The sequence below is a fragment of the Talpa occidentalis genome, unplaced genomic scaffold (genome assembly GCF_014898055.3).
Source record: "Talpa occidentalis isolate TD23 unplaced genomic scaffold, MPIMG_talOcc4v2.1 talOcc4.756, whole genome shotgun sequence".
NCBI lineage: Eukaryota > Metazoa > Chordata > Mammalia > Eulipotyphla > Talpidae > Talpa > Talpa occidentalis.
The window spans coordinates 10821-22730 of NW_023605146.1; the positions used below are offsets into that span (position 1 = coordinate 10821).

The following is an 11910-nucleotide window of genomic DNA, read 5'->3' on the forward strand; positions in this document are numbered from 1 at the left end:
GCTATTTTGGGCCTCCCCGGTGGCGCAGCGGTTGAGCGCTGGGTTGCGAAGCTGCCCGCGGCCTCTGCGGCGCCGGTTCGATCCCCGGCTGCTCCCCGGCCACCAGAGGAGGGTCCCACATGGCGCGCAGACTCTCCCGCCGCCCTCTGCTCCCCTCAGCAGTGTACTTCGGTCCTTCTGCCTGCTCTGCTCCCCGCTCTGGCTCTGGTGAATTCTCTCACCCTCCCGCGCTTCTGACTGTACCCAGTGCTGTAGAATAAATAAATAAATAAATAAATAAATCTTTAAAAAAAAATTTAAAACGGCGACTATAATCACAAACTTTATGCTAATACTCCACAAAATAGAGCACCTGGGAAAAATAAAAAAAGCAATTGAATTGATTCATAGCAATAAAAATACGACTAGTCCATGTTCATGGAGGAAAATTTTAAGTAACAAAGAATTTGCCCCAACAATGAACTTGCCATAAAAATTATAGTTTTCAAGATTCCAGGGACACAATGATTCCTTTGCTCTATTTATTTTCTGATATCAGATCATAAAAGGTAGAAATTTACCTGATAAATTAGGTGATATGAGCGTATCTTTAATATTAAACCTTGACGAGGACAGGACATAGGAATGTATGACACGAGCCTCATTTATGAATGTCAATCTGGAGTTGAGCCCTGGCGTCCAAGGTCACCTGCAGACATGACATCAGTACTATGTCATATCAAGCCCACATTTTAAAATTGAGGGATTCCATACACAATCCAGATTCCTGGCTGCTCCAGAGAAGTTAAAAGATCTGAAACTCCGGAGCCAGGCTCTTGCCTGAGGACAGTGCTGAGGTGGGATGGGGACCCTGCCCTTGCTGGGGGTTTTCTCTGCACTGTCGGGTACCCTACATCCGGGTCTGATGAGAGGCCTAGAAGTCAGTCATTTTCACCACGTTGGAAGGGCTCATCTTCCGGTACAGAGACGTCTATGTCCTGAGCCTTTCAAAAGCAAGAAGACGAAAGGAAGAACAAGAAGATGCAGGAAAATGCTTCTACATTTCGTATCACCTGCCTTGGTATAAGATGATAGTGTTCAAGACAGAAGGGGTTGGCATAAGGGTAGACACATGGATCGATGCAACAGACTCCGAAAAACCATAAGTAACTCAGATATTTATTTTTTGACAAAGGAATCAAAACAAGTCAATGGGAACACGCCTCTGTGTGATGGGGACCCACAGCTCGTGTGGCCACTGAGCACCACCGTTTGGTGTCATAACAGCTGCCCCGCAGCTGGATTCCCAGGGAACCCCTAGGAGCTCAGAGCCACGGGGGCACTTCCACTCCAGGGGTGCAAGGGTGTCAGCTGCACCTCCCGGCCCTGGTGCGGGGCAGGCACAGGCGTCTTCTGGGGAGGCGGGTCCTCTGGGATTTACTCCCCACCAGCAGGAACAACACAGGGTTGGTGCAAAGGGGCCTCACTGGGGACACAGATTCATTGACGATGGGGGTGTATGTGAATCTGGGGGCTGTCATTGCTCAGGGCCAGCCTCTCTGTGTCTCTGACTCTGAGCTGTGTCTCAGGTGCTGGTCCCGGGGCTTTGCCCAGTGGGATGTAGGAGGACACAGGCCTCTCTCCTGGGGTCATTCCCTCCATGGCTGTATCCCCCTCCCCGCCCTTCGGCTGAGGGGGCAGGCGCAGGGCAGGAGGCTGGGCCTGTGTGCAGGGGGGTCACAGGGGCATGGACGTGTGTTTTCCAGGCTCCTCTGCTGTCACGGGTCCAGGCGCAGTGAAGGGCTGGGAGCGGGGCTCGCTGACCGTGCAGTGTCGCTATGTCCGAGGCTAGGAGACCCACAAGAAGTGGTGGTGTCGAGGGGCTGCCTGGTTCAGCTGCAACATCCTTGTTACAACCACCGGCTCGGAGCAGGAGGTGAGGAACGGCAGCGTGTCCATCAGGGACCATCAGAAGAACCACACGTTCACTGTGACCATGGAGGCGCTCACGCTGGGCGATGCGGACACTTATTGGTGTGGGGTTGAGAGAGAGGGACTTGCTGACCTTGGGGACCAAGTGAAAGTGACCGTTGACCCAGGTGAGCGCCTGTGCGTGTGGCTGTGTCTCTGCGGGGCCTGCTCTGTCCTGGTCCCTCAGGTCCTCCCCAGGGGTCACTGTCACTCAGGGTGACTGTCCCAGAGGGGGGAGCCTCACCCGTGGTCCCTGGGAGGGGGGATTCCCCGGATGCTCAAGGCTCCAGGCGCCTCCTGGACGGGAGGATCCTTGTGGCTCACTGTCCCCCTCTGCGCAGCTCAGCCCCTCCGTCCATGGTCACAGAGGTCAGGAGATGGACGTGGTCAGCACATGGGCAAAGGGACCCCTTCCATGGGACCTGAGACCCCAACTCCTTCTGTGCTTTCTTCGCACCTCCCTGCTCTTTTTGGATTTGGGGCTGGGACCTAAGTGACTATTTTCACTTGATTTTCCAGGTCTGCTCTCAGGGGGCAGGGCTTAGCCCAGTCAGGGGGTTGGCTGATTCCTGAGACCTGGAAACGCCCCCACAATTAAGGGGCTGCTTTCCTGGGGCCTGACATGCACCTGACCCCTTTCTGCACCTGGGCTCGTGGATGTTTTTCCCTGAGTCCTTCTAGAATGCAGACAGCCTGGGAAAGGCAGCTCAGGGATGCCTACCTGGGTGTGAAGGAGCTTGTCTTGGGAATCCATCCAGTGACCTCCCCGGGGCACTGTGGCAAAGGGGGGCACCAACCCTGGGACCTGGGAGGCACCTCACTGCAGAGCAGCCGTTCACGCCCTGTGGAGTCCTGACCTCGTCCTGGGAAGGGCCAACGTCACAGAAGGTCACCCCTCGCCCAGTGTGAGGGTCTCCCTGGACACGGTGGGCTCGGGTGGTCCTGACCTGAGTCAAGGCTGGTCTGTTGGTGCTGGGCGGCCCTGCTCTGCTCCATAATGGCTGGAGGATGAGATGGGCCTCTGGGGGGACTCAGGAGCAGCAGGGCTGTTTACAGTTCAGGGACTCCAGCTGCCTGGCCCTGAGCATCCTGGCCCTCTACTCCCGGGGCCTGCGGGACGCCCTCCTGTTCCCACAGTCCCACCTGCCCCCAGGCTCATGAGTCTGCTGGAGGCCTGAAGGTCTGAGAGGTTCATCTCTAGGCCCCCCAGACCCTAGGGATTCGCAGGCTCAGAGGAGCACACAGGGCTGGGGCAGGCTGGCAGGCAGAGTGTGTGTATTTGATTTGTGTGCCAAGCAGCCACTACAGTGTCCACCACCACCACCACCACCACCACCAAGACATCCACCACCACCACCACAACCACCACCACCACCACCCCCACAATAAAAGCGCCAGACACCCCTGAAGAGGACAAAGTCTCCCCGACTGTAACCGATAGCAGGTAAGCCAGCTCTGATGCTGCTGTGTCCTGTGCCTGCTGGGCCCACTCTCTACCCCGGGGCCCCTTGTAGCCACAGTTCCTGACCAGTACTTGTCTCTGGACCCTCTGAGGGGGAGGCTGAGGGGCTTCCCCTTCATCCCAGCTCAGGGGCCAGAGCCTGAACCAGGTGAGGGTGGGGTGGCTCCTGCTGGGGTCAGAGACAGGAGTGTCCCGGCCTTTCTCCTGCTTCCGGAGTTGGGGCACCCCTGGCGTCCCCTGGCGTGTGGCCCTGCTTCCGGGGCCTCTCCCTGGGGGTCTCTGCACCCCTTTCCCTCTGATCAGGACACCAGTCACTGGACAGGGCACAGCCCAGAGTGACCTCCTCACCTTGATGACACCTGCAAGGGTCGCCTGTCAGGAGGTCACCCCGGGTCTGAGTGGCCTGGACTGTGGGGGACACTATTCCACCAGCACTGGGCAGAGCCGGGACCCACTTGTGGGTCCATGCTTATTTGTCTTGGGTTCCAGACCCCCTGGAACTGCCTCGGGCCAGGGAGGGGGGGTTCTCTCACTGCCTTTTCTTAACCCTCTCCGAGGGCACCTGAGAGTGGGGTGTCCCAGGCTGGGCACCACAGGCCTGAAGGTCAAAAGGTGGTGTCCTCCCTGCAGCCAGTGGGTGGGAGGCCCAAGGGGGAGTTGGGGTGCATGGGGTCCCCTCTGTGTTTCCAGGGAAATTGTCACAAAGATCCTCCCCGTGGTGGCGGCCGTGCTGCTGCTGGTCCTGACGGCGGCCTCGCTCCTGGCCTGGAGGCTGGTGAGGCGGCAGAGGAAAGGTGAGAGGCCGGTCTGGGCGGAGGGATGGGGCCGAGGCCGCGCAGCCCTCTGGGCCCGCGGGACAGAGACCCCCAGGGGTCCCACGGGCCACCTGAAGGGCAGGCTGTGGGGCTGGGGGGAGACGTGGACCTGCGGGGAGCCCGGGGGGGGGCTGGTGCTCCTGCTGCTGCTCAACCCCGGCTCTCTCTGCTCTCTGCCCCGCCCCTGACGTGGCTTAGCTCTTGGGGCAGAGGCAGCCAGGGCCTTAGGCGCAGCCCAGCTACAGGCCAGGACACTGAGCTGGCACGGGGGCCAGGGGAGAGAACCCCCAGGCACAGGACCCTGCACACGCGACTGCGCACCCCACACGCGCGCACACGGCGTCTCCACGCTGCTCCCTCTGCCCGGCCCCTTCTGCCCCGGACGTGTCCCGAGACCGCGGCTCCTTAGGGATCCTCCTCGGGCCGGCGCTGGGCACGAGCTCTGGCCTCAGCCAACCCTTTCCCGCGGGCTCCGTCCACATTCTCACACCCACCCCCCGACTCCTCCGGGCCGGGCCTGAGCTGTCTCGGGACCCCGCGGCCGCCCTCCCCGGGCTCTGCTGGTCTGGGCGGAGGAGCCGGGTCTTCCTCGTCACTGTCCCCCGGACGCGCAGGCCGGGGCCCGGCTCTGAGCACCCCTGAGCCCGGGGGTCCCTAGACTTCCCCGCGGAGAAGCAGGAAGAGGCTTCTCTGTGGTCCGTGAAGCAGGAGGCTGGGGCGGGCGGCAGGGGTGGGCCAGGAAGACACGGGAGCCCGCGGGGCACCGGGAAGCTGGTCCAGACCGCGAGACCCCGCTGGCAGGTCCCCCGCAGGGCAGGTGGGGCCGCCTGTGTCCCAACAGCTGTGCCCCCGCCCCGTGTCTCCTGCGCTGGCACAGCCACACCAGGGCGCCCTCCCTGCAGCCACCGCCCCGGGACCCCCCAGGGCCTGTGGGACGTCAGTGACGGGACAGACAAACCCAGGGCAGCCCAGGGTGGGGCGGGGAGGGCTGAGGGGCCGGTAGCAGCGCAGGCAGCTCAGGAGTCCGTGGAGCTCGAGTGGGAACTGGGGGACATTGGGGGTTGGGGGTTCCGGGCAGGGCTGCCGGCCAAGGTGGCAGGTTGAGCCTGGGCTGAGGGGAAGGGAAGGCCCGGGGCTGCGGGCGGCCGGCAGGGCCCCCTGAGACTGAGGCGGGTTCTGTGACGTGGCCGCGGCTGGGCCGAGGGTCCTCACTCTCCAGGGGGAGAAGCGGGGGCCGCACGGGGGAGGTGACGATGCCGCGTGTGCTGGGCCAGCAGGGCCGGGGCCTCCCTGAGCAGGACCCGGCTCACCCTTTGCTCCTGTTTGTCTCCCCAAACCCGGGCCTGTGAGTCTCAGATGGGTTTTCTGATTCCTACTGTCTTTGTCTTGCAGCTTCCGGGATTTCCCCAGAGCAGGTGAGAGCCCCGAGGCCAGACCCGGGACCCCAGCCAGCCCCACCCCAGCACCAGGTCTTATACACCCAGCCCAGTGCCCAGCACAGGGCCTGGTGGGGTGGGCAGCTGGGAGGGGCCCTGGAAACAGCCAGAGGCAGGAGGGCTGGGAGGGGCAGGTGTGGGGACTGGAAGGGGGTGCTGGGGGGAGACCGCATTGGGCACCAGGGAGGCCGAGAGGCTGCTGTCCCTCCAGAGGAAATGTTTCCTGTCCAGGCCCCAGAGAGTGAACTCTGCTACGCCAACTTGGCCCTGCATCGGACGGGCACCACCAGGAGGGAGGCCTCCGCCCAGGTGGAGGTGCAGGTGGAGTACATCACTGCGGGGTGTGCTGTGGGCTGGGGGGCTGGGAGCCGCCTGCTGGGGCCACCCCTATGAGGATGGGCTTCTCCCACCCACGTGGGCCCAGAGGAGGGGGAGCAAAGCCACAGCCATTGAAGACTTGTCTGTGGAGCCCGCCCCTCACCCCTTCCTGCTTTGGCTTGGCTGTGTCCCCACCCCGGGGCTCAGCACTGGGAACTCAGACCTGGAGAACACAGTCCCTGTGCCTGGCAGGGGAGACCCACATGGCCGAGTGACCTGGGGCCACTGCATGGGGCTGAGGGGTGTCCTCTCTGGGGGGAGCTCAGGGCCCCTGGCAGAGGGCAGGGCAGGGGAGCTGGAAGGCCTAGGGTGGGCTTCAGAGCCTGGTAGGGTCAGTCTCGACACCTGAGGCCTCCCCCTCGTGCTGGCACCGCCTCCTGCCGGCTGACACCCACCATCTTTATCTCAGGGTCCTTCTCAGAAGGAGGACGTAACCTACGCAGCCCTTACTCTGGGTGCCCTGGGTCAGGAGCCCACCTACAGCAACACGGAGCAGCTCGTCACCCACATCCCCCGCAGCAGCCAGGAGGAGCCCGTGGAATACAGCACCGTCAGGAGGCACTGAGCCGGCTGAGTCCCTGCTGACCCCAGCCTGGCCCTGAGCTCGGGCCGCCTCATCTGTTCTATCCCAGGACCTCTCGAGGGACCCAGGAGTGACTAAGGCCTTGCTAGTGGCCAGCATCTGGCTTGGGCTCAGGGCCTAGCCTGAGGGGTTTCTAGCAGTGAGACAGTGGTCTCCACTTCCTTTCTTTCCCACCCTCTTGGGAGGAGCTGGGGACCAGCTGTGGTCCTGCCCAAGCTGTGATAACAACGATGGTGACAATTATGTCATGAAGCTGTATTAATTACTTAGTCTGGGTGATGTTCTCAATAGTGTCCCCAGGATATCTGCGCCCCAACACCGAAACCTGTGAGCATTGTCCATGAAGGTGGCAGATGTGATGAAGCCAAGGCTTCAGAGATGGGGGACCATCCTGGATGATCCCGGGTGGCCCCCAGTACATGTCTATAGAAGGGGGCAGGAGGGTGGCAGGAGAAGAGGTGCCAAGGGGACCGAGCCAAAGTGACTGCGCTGAGGTTGGAGCCACGCCGCTGGGAGCCCAGGAATGCTGCAGGCGGGTACCCTGTGCCCCCAGATGTCCAGCCCCGCTGAGACCTTGACTCCAGCCCAGGGAAACTGACTCCCTACTTCCGGCCTCCAGATTGTAGTGAATAAATTTATGTTGTTTTCATGGAGCCACTCGACTTGCAGTGATTTGTTACAGCAGCAACAGGAAGGGATCACGTGTGTGCGTGGCGGGTCACAGCCCTCCATTTCATGTGGGAATCTCCCTGGCCGGCCGGGAATCCAACCCTTGCTGCAGAGGCTGCGGACAGATTCACAGCGCTGCGCTCAACTAGCTGCGCCACCAGGGAGGCCCTGATCCTGCTTGGTTTAAAGTTGACAAATTGGGCCTCCCTGGTGGCGCAAGGTGTTAAGCACAGCACTATGAAGCAATCCGCAGCCTCTGCAGCACCAATAAGCAACCCACATGGTGCAGCAAACTTTGCCTGACTTGCCCGCTGCTCCCCTCAGCAGTGTATTTCAGCCAGTCTGCCTGTTCTGCTCCCCACTCTGTCTCTGGTGAGTCCTCTCACCCCCATACCTGCCGTCCCAGGGGGTGAACCAGGCTCTGCTTTCCTGGGTTGTTATCCCGCGGTTGGGTTTTGATGGAGGCAAGAACCTGGGGTGGGGTGGGAGGTGATGTTGCTGGGCTTCTCTACTTGGGGACCTCGTTATCCATGCCCTGCGGTGTCAGGCCCACTTTCCAGAGGCTTCTGAGCTGCTTGGCGGCAGCATCTTGGATGCTTTGTGAGTGGATGTTCCCAAGCCCATTGATGTGCCGTCAGGGCTGGACCAGGCTGGTAGCTTTGCCAGGCCTGCGCCAAGCTTCAGGAGGTCAGCAACCAAGGGGTGGGCAGCTCCACTTCAATCCTCCCTTTCCCCGAGGACCCCAGGGATCCAGGCAGGGGTGCTACAGAGAGACCATGGGAAGAGTTCGGGGTGTGGAGTCAGATGGTCGGGGCAGGGGTCAGCTGTTGTTATCTGAATTCCCATAATGCCTGTTGTGACCTTGAACGAGTACCTTAAATTTTTTTTGTATCTGGCCTCTGTTTCTCTATTTATGATATGAAATTATTAATAAAGCATGTGATAAGTGAAGGTGTCCTAGCACATATTAAAGTTTGCTGTAAACGGTAAAATGTTCCACAGGAATCATGTGTCCCGACCCGCGGGATTCGGAGGCACGAAAAGAGAAGGGCTGAGGATTGAAATGAGGGGCTTGAGACAACTTAACGCTCGCGCGTGCTTCTTGATTTTTCCTTTTCCTTCTCTTCCTTTTCCCTGTCTTTCTTCCGTCCCTGCCTTCTCTCTGCTCCTCTCGCAGTACCCCCCTTACTCTCTCGTGGTTCTCTTCTTATCTCTCTCTTCTTCTCTCCCTCTCTCCTGTGTTCTCCTCTTATATCCTGGTAGCTCCTCCCATCGTACCTCCCAGTCTCATTTGATTAACAGGAAAAACCTGTGGTTTCTCAGCAGGCAAAACGGAAAAGCGAAACTTAATTGATGGCATGTGTTTTCGCAACACTGCGCATGCTCCGGACAATCAGGAATCTCTTTTTATCATTTATTATGAGCAACTATTTGTCTCACCGGTCTCTAGATTATAGCACAGAGATGATTTTTTAAAAATATTTATTTTACTGATGTATGCATATAAAAGCTGGGGTGCAGGCCACAGGGGCCAGAAGTGAGAGGACTCACCAGAGACAGAGTGGGGAGCAGAACAGGCAGATCTACTGAAATCCATGGCTGAGGGGAGCAGCAGGGAGACAGGAGAGTGTGCTGGGCCATGTGAGTAGCTTCCTGGCTAGAGTTAAACTCAGACCCTCAAGCCGCAGTGGCTGGTGACAGCTTGATAGGGCTGAGACTTTAACCCCTGTGCCACCAGGGAGGCCCCCGCAGAGATGATTTTATATCCCCAGTTCACAACCTAATGAAGCCTGGGAAGGAGACCTGGGGAGAGAAAAAGACCCAATGAAAAGGCAGGTTTGAGACTGACCCCCAGGAGGGGGACATTCCTGCAGGGCTGGGAGCTGGTGGCTGTGTCCTGCCTCCTCTGGGCTAAGTCTGTACCAGCAACTTTATTCCCTTCTGACTGATCAAAGGCTGCTCAGTGAGAAATTGGGGGAGGACGGGTCTGGGTGACTGGATGTTCCCTGGGGATGTTGCTCTCCTGAGGGGCTGGGGTGCGGTGGGGGGGGGGCAGAGTGGATGCAAAATTCAAGTGGCAGCAGGAGGGAGAGGGGAAAGATTGTGTTGTTTTTACAAGGCTCTTCACAACAACAGATAACAGAAAGCAAAATACCTCATTGTCACCAACCCTGCCTATACCTGTGTGTGTGTGTGTGTGTGTGTGTGTGTGTGTGTGTGTGTGAGTGTTCGTGGCAGCCGCCAGAGGAACAGAAAGGAAATACGACTCAAGCACAACTTGGGCACAGGCGCCTCCAGCCCGCCCGCGGCATCTGCAGAGGCTGCATGATGAAGTGCATCTGCTGATGGATACACTGTCTGCTAATAAACAGAAACACAAATTCAAGCAGAACGTAGCGAGCAGACTTTGGCATCAAGGTCAGGGAAACAGGGATGATTTGCTGGGAGGATTCTTGAGCTTTGTTGGTTTCACCAGTTACATTATTTTCACAGCACAGTGGGATCTGGGTGCTTTAGCTGCAGAACAAGGTCTACAGGACCTCGGCGGCGGTCAGGGAGGGTTAAGATTTCCAGATCTGGAGTTTGTCGGGGGCCTGCAGCTCTTTCAGAAAACCTCTGTGCATGGACCACTGAGTGCTGCGCAAGTTAGCGAAGGGCTGAGTCTCCACTCACACTTGCCATCTCCGGGGACCCGTCTCCTGCCTGGGGAGGAGAGGCTGGGACCAGGAGCTTGTCGGGGTAAGTTAGAGTCACTTCAAATTTCCTGTTCAACAGTTTTCCGCCTCTGCCTGTAGACTCCAGCCAAGTGGGGTTTCCTGCCCTGGATGAAGGCAGCCAAAGTCCTTCCCAGAACAGCTTCCAGGAGGAAACCTTTGAGCACCAGCACTAGGGAGCAGATATTTTCTCACAAAAGGCCCCGGAGACAGTGAAGTGGAGGCAAGAGCGCTGTGGAGGAAGCCTGGCGGCTTTGGAGAACCTTCCTCCTGGGCCTGAGTCACCCTCAGATCCTGCTGAGGTTATTCAGGAGAACCAGCCAGCACCGCTCCCCAAGTCAGCTGCCTTCTCTGGGGTCCCAGCGGGGCTGCCCATTAGCCAGAGGAGTCCTGGGCGGTCAGAGGTCATGGCTGACGCAACACACGCTTCATGTATTTATCTGAAAGCCTCCGAGCAGGCCAGAGGGAAATGCAGAGATTCTACAGGAGCGGCTCACCTTCCTTGGCTTTCTTGTTTGTTCTCGAGCCCAGGGTGAATCTGACAAGCCCTGGAGCCAGTGTTTTCACTTGGATGTTATAGATTTGTTCCATTTTTAAATGAAAAAAAAAAAAAAACAAAACAAAACAAAAAACCTGCCGTATTGAGGTCTGAGACTGTCTTTGCAAGTGAAATCTCTCCCCCTGCAGAGTCTGAGTTTTCCTGTGGAATCTGATTCTTTGGTCATATTTGTGTTCCATTAACATTGTCTAATGGACAAAGACCCTGCCCCTGAGGGGTGAATAACAAGGGCTGGTGGAGGGAGCATGATAGCAGGCAGGGCCTTTCGCAAGCGATTGGTGTTACTTGGCAAACTCTCTCTGGGGTCTGTGGGTGACAGCCCCTGTTGGGGGCGGGCAGAAGTCACAAGTGAGAGAAAGTCTGACCTTGAGGTCAGAAGTGACGGTCTCCCCTCGAGTTGCGCCCCCGTGTCTTCCTGCTCTGGTCTGAGGCCATCTCTGAGGCTACACAGCATCACGGCGATTTGTGCGCGTGTGTGGGACGCGGCTTATCGAAGGTGGGGACAATTGTGTGTTTGTCCGTGATGCTCCGTGTAGTTTCTTTCACTTTGGAAATGTCCCAGATGTGTTTGTTGAATGACTAGCTGAGATACTTTTAAGGGTGTAGAATCACAAGGTGAGCAGAGAAGAGGGAAGTCAAGGCCAGGGGAGAAGAGGAGGGGGCAGAGCACCCCTGGCCTCTCACCTGGAAGAGGAGTTGGGGCAGAGGCAGAGAGAGTGGAGATCCCTGTGGGACAAGCACCTTCTGCCGGCACCTCCCTGATCCCTCCAGCACTGTCATTTCCCCTGGCGAGGACCAAGCCCTGCGGGAACAGATGGACAGTCTTGTCTGTCTGTCCGCTGCTCACGGGTCTGTCTGAGATGCTACAGGGGAACTGGCTCTGCCTTACCGGGCGCCTTCACCCACCCCCCCACCATAAGCAAGCCCGGCACCTGGCTGTGCCTGCGCGTGGTGATGCTGAATGAGGAACAGGCTCTGCACTGAGGCCCCTTGTCCTGGTTCCCTGGTGTCCCGGCAGGAGCTGCCCTGCTCTGGGCTTCACTGCCCTGAGCCCATGGTCAGGTCCTGGCACAGCACGACCTTAAGCTTGGCCTTGTGCTGGGCCCCTAAGCACACCCTTGCCCGTGGGGCTCTCCAGACTTGACTGGCGGCAAGAAGGGCTGGGGTTCTCTGAGAGTAAGAGCAGAGAGGCTGTTCACATGTTTTCAGTTGTTCAGTTGCATCAAATATTCAGATTTGTGAGAACAACAGCAACTCTATTTCAAAACTCCAAGCGCATGATGAATGAAGGAAATGCTTCCAGCACTTCCCAGCCCCCAGCCCACCCTCCAGGAATATTCTAGG

The 11910-nt window shown here is 58.5% G+C and overlaps 1 protein-coding gene across 1 annotated transcript; it reads left to right on the forward strand.

Moving 5' to 3' along the window:
* The first annotated feature begins 1488 nt into the window (after window positions 1-1488).
* On the forward strand, window positions 1489-6606 carry LOC119233315 (CMRF35-like molecule 1). Its single transcript, XM_037495557.1, has 6 exons — window positions 1489-1599; window positions 1832-2013; window positions 4103-4206; window positions 5620-5642; window positions 5877-6011; window positions 6463-6606. The coding sequence occupies exons 1-6, from the start codon at window positions 1489-1491 to the stop codon at window positions 6604-6606; spliced, it is 699 nt and encodes a 232-aa protein (XP_037351454.1).
* Window positions 6607-11910: the final 5304 nt, after the last annotated feature.

Coding starts and splice junctions, on each gene's coding strand:
- LOC119233315 (XM_037495557.1), top strand. CDS start 1,489: ATGGGGGTGTATGTGAATCTGGGGGCTGTCATTGCTCAGGGCCAGCCT. Junction 2,014..4,102: donor GGCGATGCGGACACTTATTG/GTGTGGGGTTGA, acceptor CTGTGTTTCCAG/GGAAATTGTCACAAAGATCC. Junction 4,207..5,619: donor GGTGAGGCGGCAGAGGAAAG/GTGAGAGGCCGG, acceptor TTTGTCTTGCAG/CTTCCGGGATTTCCCCAGAG.